The sequence below is a fragment of the Nanorana parkeri genome, unplaced genomic scaffold, assembly GCF_000935625.1.
Source record: "Nanorana parkeri isolate BGI_ZX_2015 unplaced genomic scaffold, ASM93562v1 scaffold465, whole genome shotgun sequence".
In the NCBI taxonomy this organism is placed as follows: domain Eukaryota; kingdom Metazoa; phylum Chordata; class Amphibia; order Anura; family Dicroglossidae; genus Nanorana; species Nanorana parkeri.
Genome location: NW_017306733.1, coordinates 1115577 through 1122680, shown reverse-complemented (window position 1 = coordinate 1122680; position 7104 = coordinate 1115577). Strand labels below are relative to the sequence as shown.

The 7104-nt window shown below is 49.9% G+C and overlaps 1 protein-coding gene across 1 annotated transcript in view; it reads right to left on the bottom strand.

Annotated features, from left to right (window-relative positions):
- Positions 1-7104, bottom strand: part of ZC3H18 (zinc finger CCCH-type containing 18) — a 71279-nt gene that overhangs the window by 33625 nt on the left and 30550 nt on the right. The window contains exon 9 of the mRNA XM_018560563.1: positions 5719-5948. Within this exon, the coding sequence (XP_018416065.1) occupies positions 5719-5948 (230 nt within the window). The remainder of the gene's footprint in view (positions 1-5718; positions 5949-7104) is intronic.

Below are 7104 nucleotides of genomic sequence, written 5' to 3'. Positions count from 1 at the left end.
ACCTATACACCTTCCCCTCCTCTCTGTTGCCCCTCCCACTACCAGCCTGAATTTCAGCTGGTGTGTGACAGCACCATATACAAAGACTTCTGATACTTCTACGTGCTGAGAAATGATTTGTAACTCTACAGAGAGACGTTGAAGGTTTCTCTCCTAATATTTCCCAGGGCTTAGGTCATGTATTTGCTCATGGCCGGGACCGTTGACCCGTGCGAGTTCAGAAAATCCCGCTCTGGCCGCTCTGACACAAAAGGAAATGTGCTCGGCTTTTTAAAAAAAAAAAACGGACAAATAAATTTCACCGATAGAAACAGGAAATGCAAAACACGGATTCCACTTCTCCAGAGACGGTGTGACATCACAGGAGCGGCCCGGTGATGTCATCGCAGCAGCTTCTGCAATACGTCAGGCTGTGAAATCCCAGCTTGGCCAACAACACGGAACACGAGGCCGCATAATTGGGGCCACGCCCCCTTCCTGCCGGGCTGCACACAGCGGCATCACTCCCATCAGGATGTAGTAGCGGGATCGGTGCCAGCTCTGTGTTCCAGCGTGCCCGGCATTAGTCATGACACGCCTGTATTGTTTACAGCAGAACGTCGGGGAGAACAAGAAGTCCCGGCATGCCCCACGACATCAGCAGGGGCATTATGGGAAAAGGGAAAGGCAGAATTTGATTGGTGCCCAAAGTGGGAATAAAACTGAATAGGGAAAAGACAAAACAGACTCGTCTTCAGAGAGATAAAAAGGGAAATAGAACTTCATCAAATATTGATAGAGTCACATGACTTCCACCAGATGAAGGAGAACTCCAGGCACAGGGGTGGGGGTGACACAGCTCTGTGTCTCTGCCCATCCCACAACGGTGAGATTTCCTCCGCCCCCCCCTCCCACAATAGTGAGATTTCCCCCAGTAGTTTGTCTCTGCTCCTCCCACAATGATGCGTCTCTGCCCCTCCCACAATGGTGAGATTTCCCCCAGTAGTTTGTGTCTCTGCCCCTCCCACAATGGTGAGATTTCCCCCCAGTAGTTTGTGTCTCTGCCCCTCCCACAATGGTGAGATTTCCCCCCAGTAGTTTGTGTCTCTGCCCCTCCCACAATGGTGAGATTTCCCCCAGTAGTTTGTGTCTCTGCCCCTCCCACAATGATGAGATTTCCCCCCAGTAGTTTGTGTCTCTGCCCCTCCCACAATGGTGAGATTTCCCCCAGTAGTTGGTGTCTCTGCCCCTCCCACAATGATGAGATTTCCCCCCAGTAGTTTGTGTCTCTGCCCCTCCCACAATGATGAGATTTCCCTCCAGTAGTTTGTGTCTCTGCCCCTCCCACAATGGTGAGATTTCCCACCAGTAGTTTTTTTTTGCCTGTAACAAACTACTGCGGAAATCTCACCATTCTGGGAGGGGCAGAGACACATATCACCATTGTGGGAGGGGCAGAGACACAAACTACTGGGGGGAACTCTCACCATTGTGGGAGGGGCAGAGACACATGGTTTTAGCGCTGGCATTTGCAGGTCATTGACTTTTGTCTTCATGTATGGAGGGGAGAGGTACAATGTACAGTAATGCATTGCCAATCCTCTGTAAAGAGAGAATTGAATGCCATGCAAGTCCCACAGGTAAAAAGTCTGAAAGTGTTAAATGCCGTGTTGTGCCAGAGGTATCTGGACCAGCATGCACTAATCGCCCCGAGCTGTTTGCCTTCATCAAATGAATCCAGAGAAGTCTGTGGGGAGTACGGCCCCGGCACAAGGCGAGCGGCGCGGCTTCACACGATGTACACATAGCGGAGCTCTATATTTAGAAGCTGCTATATTTAGCCGGGACTATTAATAGATGAACGGCTTCTGCTACTTCGAGCCTCCAGTCAGCAGTAAAGGAATGCGGTTCTGGGAACTACCAGAGGAACATTTTCATGTAATTCTGGCCTGTAAAGCACCGCACAGCAATTAAAACAATCATTTTATGTCTCACTTATGATGCCGGCAACTGATTGTTACTTCATCAGACCCGACACATCGTATAGAATGATGAACTCTGCTACAGCGGATCTATAATGCCGTACAACCCATGTCACGAGGCAACGACTGACCGTTCCCAGGACCACTGCGGGGAACTACCGGGTTTCCCCGAAACACACCAGGTCTTATTTTCACACCAGGTCTTATTTTCGGGGTAGGTCTTATTTTTTTAATGTATAACAATCCAAAGTGAACCCAAATCCAGATTTAAATAATCCAAAATGGCAAAGTTAAGAATATGGTGATCAGGGCAATCAGAGGTGCCGTACCTTTCCAAGAGCAACGTGGTAACCAATCGCTGGCCAGAATGAGCGAAGCGCGCTTTCACTATGGATTCCTCGCAGGCGGAGTGCATTTGGTATCACTCCGCCTGTGACAGGAGTCGGCGCTATAGAGGAAGCATCGGCTTATGCGGCTCTGCTCCCTCCGCTGCCGCCTCGCTTCCTCTAGCGCCGGCTGCGTTGGCACCGCTGATTCTCTCCTGCCTCTCCCGCGGTTTTTCAAGTTCCCCCTTATGCAACCGCCGGCCCTGGGAATGGTCACAACTGGGTCTTATTTTCGGCGAAACAGGGTATTGTATACTGAAAACTGTACAGGAGGCGATACCTGGAATAGTAGTATTCAGTAGGGATGCACTGATACTGGTATTTCGGTACCGAGTAAGAGTACGGAATTTTTTTTTACCGGACGCCCCATTCAGGAAGCCAGGCGGCGTGTAAAGACTCGCCACCCGACTTCCTGATTAGCAGGGAAGCCGTCCCCATGCTTCTCGTCACTATGTGAGGAGGGAGCATGGAGCAGTCTTCCCGGCCAATCAGGAAGCCAAGGGGTGGGTAATGACTTGCTGCCTATCTTCCTGATTTGCCAGCTTCTCGACCAATCAGGAAGCCAGGCGGCAAGTCATTACACGGTGCACAGCTTCCCGATTGGCCGGGAAGCCGGCTCCATGCTCCCTCATCACCAGGTGACGAGAGAGCATGGAGCCTGCCTTCTGGCAAATCAGGAAGCCGGGGGGTTGCGGGTAATGACAAGCCGCCTGGCTTCCTCATTGGCCATCTTCCCGACCAATCAGGAAGCCGGCTCCATGGCCAATCAGGAAGCTGGGCAGCGTGTAATGACTCGCTGCCCGGCTTCCTAATACCGGAAGTTCGGGTATCGGAGCGAGACATCGAAACATTTGGGCGAGTAAGAGTACTCGCCCAAATACTTGGTATCGGCACCGATACTAGTATCAGTGCATTCCTAGGACATACCACAGAACACTGCGGGGGAGGCGGGGATTACAATAGTCCACTTTCATATTGTGCCAACAAAAATCATGTAACTGCTTTAAAAGCATCAGTTGAGTTGGGCTTAAAAGGGTAACTATGGTCCAAAAGTATTTCTATATTAAACTCCACTTCCAATAACCAGATCCATCTAGAAGTCTGTAAACTGACTGGTTAAAGATGCCCATAGGATGGACTTCCTCAATGCACTGACACCATTTCACTCAGCCCTGTGAATATGTACTTCCTGGTGTCACAATTGTGTACAATGTCTTTGTATGATGGAGTATCAACAGAACCTTCACTGGGGACACCTGAACCCCATCATTGGGGGGTGGCATTGGGGGGGTCCACATACTTTTGGTCATGTAGTATACTAGTTGGGAATAGTGGTAGAACCCGAAACACAGAATGCAGGAATGGAACGCATGAACTCTGAACAAGCTTCTTAAAAAAGTTCCCAAAAAAATGACGATGAAAAAAAACATAAGAAAGTTTCCGGCCCGTACAACGTGAATGATCTTCAGTGAAACGCACCCCGCAAAATGTACACCGTCCCTTTAACTGCCACCTGGGAAACTCAGGAAAGGCGGAGCAGCTGAGCAGAAGGGGCGGAGCTAAAATCTAACACGGGACACCAAAGTTTCCCTGTAAAAATTCTTGCATAACTGACAAAATATTCGAACATTTCGTTGCATAACAGATGATATTTTTCTTAAAGTGGTGACGTTGTATTGTTTATAGAGAAGTCCGCGCGTCCGTCCTCAACGAAGGAAACCCAACATTCCGAGGAAGAAGATCCAAGCTCAGCAAAAAAGTGATCCCCAACATCCCGAGGAAGAAGATCAACGCTCGGCAAAAAAGTGATCCCCAACATCCCGAGGAAGAAGATCAACGCTCGGCAAAAAAGTGATACCCATGCCGTCCTTGCAAGCCCGCCCCTCATTGCAGTCTTCGCAAGCCCGCCCCTCAAGGGGGCGGGCTTGCGATGATCACAAGTACGATCTGCCTGTCCAAGATAGGCAGATCGTACGTTTTTTTAAGTACTTTACAACCCTCGCAAGACAAAAGTCGTGCGATGGTTGTAAAGTGTATGGGCACCTTTACAGCCGGCGAGAACCCTTACAGCTGGCGAGCCAGGGGAGGTGCAGATCGAATGTCCAAAGCAGGAAACACACAGGCTGAATGTCTGTGCAAGGAACTCTGAGCTCTGGCTGTGAAGAGTCCATGCAGGGCTGACAAAAGGCAACAGTCCCTCCTGGTTCCAGCTTTAGGAAACATGCCAGCGCTGTGGCTTTAAGGAGTGACAGGCTGGTGGACGGAGTCGGCGTGCAAACAAAGAACGAGAGGCGCGTGCTGGAGGGGAAAAGTCACAGAGCGAGTGTGCGCAGTTCTCCTAGTGACCAGGTGACAGGAAAGTACAGCTCAGGAACAGACAATGCCGAACAGGGAAATTACCGGCACCAACTCTCACCTACTTATTACAGCGCCGCAAACTTCCAGCCGGAGAGCAAAGTGAAAGCGCTGAATGCCGACTCCAACCAGCATGTCAACACTCAGCAATCTGCAGAATTTAGGGGGAAGGAGAGCATTGCCGGGAACTCAACCTGTGTGACCTCCTGTCACCTGAGACGGAAACTTCCCCAAAAAACCCAAAAACTGGCTAAAATTAGAAACACAGCGCTCCCGGGAGAGATACAAGATATATTATAAAAGAGTGACATCACCGCTCTCCAGATATATTATACAGGAGTGACATCACCGCTTCCTAGCTATGATTATATACTAGGGGTAGGCAAAATTCATCACACAGCTCTTCTATTATCCTATACACCAGCGTTGGGCAAACTTCAGCCCTCCAGCTGTGGTGGAACTACAAATCCCATGATGCATCTGTCTGCGGGAGTCATGCCTGTGAGAATCTTGCACTGCCTTCCACTACAGCTAGAGGACCGGAGTTTGCCCACCCCTGCTATACACCATCACACAGCTCTTCTTTTAACCTAGTTGCCGTCAGCCAGTTCTGCTATTACCCTTCACATTGTCAGCCTAAGACTCACACAATGTAAAATCATTTAATTTCAGAAAATACAAATATTTCAGTGGCGCGGTTACCCTGCCAGTGTTCAGCAGTGACCCGATTACCAGAAATCACTTAAATGAGACACAGGACGAGAGGCAGGACGGCCGCCCAAGCCCCAGCCGAGAGGCAGGACGGCCGCCCAAGCCCCAGCCGACACACAGGACGGCCGCCAAAGCCCCCATACAATCCAATTGTAGAGTTTCAGTACAATTACCACTTCTCAAGCATTCCTTTGCACCACACAGCTGTCAGGAGAACTAAGAGATCGAACAATCAGATTGCGTGGTGTGTGGACGGTATAAAACACTTCTGACTTGCTCCATGGATGGAACAGAAGATCACTAACCTGGGCAGTAGAGGAGACCGAACCTTCTTTTCCTTCTCTTTGTCCTTTTCTCTCTCCTTCTGTCTTTCCTTCTCGTCCCGCTTACTCCGGTCACGCTCCCATTCATCTTTCCGCTTCTGGCGGTCTTTCTCTCTCTCCCGCTCGCGTTCTCTCTCTCGCTGGCGTCGCTCTCGGTCTCGATCCCGGTCTCTGTCTCTCTGTCTGTCTCTATCTCTTTCCCTCTCCCTTTCCTGGGTGGAGAAAAATACATACAATGGAGTAAATCACACCTTAAAAGAGACCCTGTCACCTTGACACTGCAAAAAATATCCTTTGTTCCAGGCAATGTGAAGCCCTGCAGGCAGCACCCCGAACCCCGACATGGGTCAGTATTTGATGGTAATGTAAAAATCAGCAGATTCAATAAAACAAATGTTACTGAATGAAGAACTAAGCAGCTTGTAAATCATCATCTGATCTGCATGGCTGATCAATGGATTCCTTTGCCCACTCAGCGGGGAGCTCAGGATCCATATTCTGTACCAGGATACAGACACCTCAGCCATGGGAATTGGGTGTTCCGGACTCGGATGGCTGAACTCCAATGCAACAGCTCTGCGTTCAGAGAAGAGAGTCCGAGTATTCAGAGTTTACTCCATGGTTAGGCATGGAGACACTTATGGCTGCACGGCAGGAGACTAGAAGAGGATTTAAAGTGGCAGCTGAGAACTATTGGGACTTGCAATTCCATATTGGCTGCATGCTGCTATCTGGACACTGGGACTGCCGGGGCTTGTAGTCTACTATTGGATATGTACTGCTATCTGGACACTGGGACTGCTGGGGCTTGTAGTCTACTATTGGATATGCACTGCTATCTGGACATAGGGACTGCTGGGGCTTGTAGTCTACTATTGGAGATGCACCGCTATCTGGACATAGGGACTGCTGAGGCCTATAGTCTAGTATCAGAAGTGTGCTGCTATGTGGACACTGGGGCTGCTGGGACCTGTAGTTCTGTATTGGCTGCATGCTGCTATCTGGACACTGGGAATGCTTGGCTGCGTGCTTCTATGTGGACACTGGGATAGCTGGGACTTGCAGTACTACCCCGATATGAGTAATTGTTGCTGGAGTTAGGGGGCCTCCCTGGATTCCCATCTCATGAATTGTTGGAACTTTGACCCCCTCCATTCTGGTCCCTTCTGCCATATTGCAAAACCCCTTTAATAAATTGACTTGTAGGCCAGGTCCTGAGTGCTCAGCCCAAGTACGCTTTCTGGGTTCTTAGTTCATCCCACCGGGAGCATGCGACTTCCTCCCATGCTGTGCTTGAGCCTAATAGTCATCCGCTAGCCCCAAGCACTGTCACATGATGGAGGGGTGGATGTCATTGTTCTCTGTAAG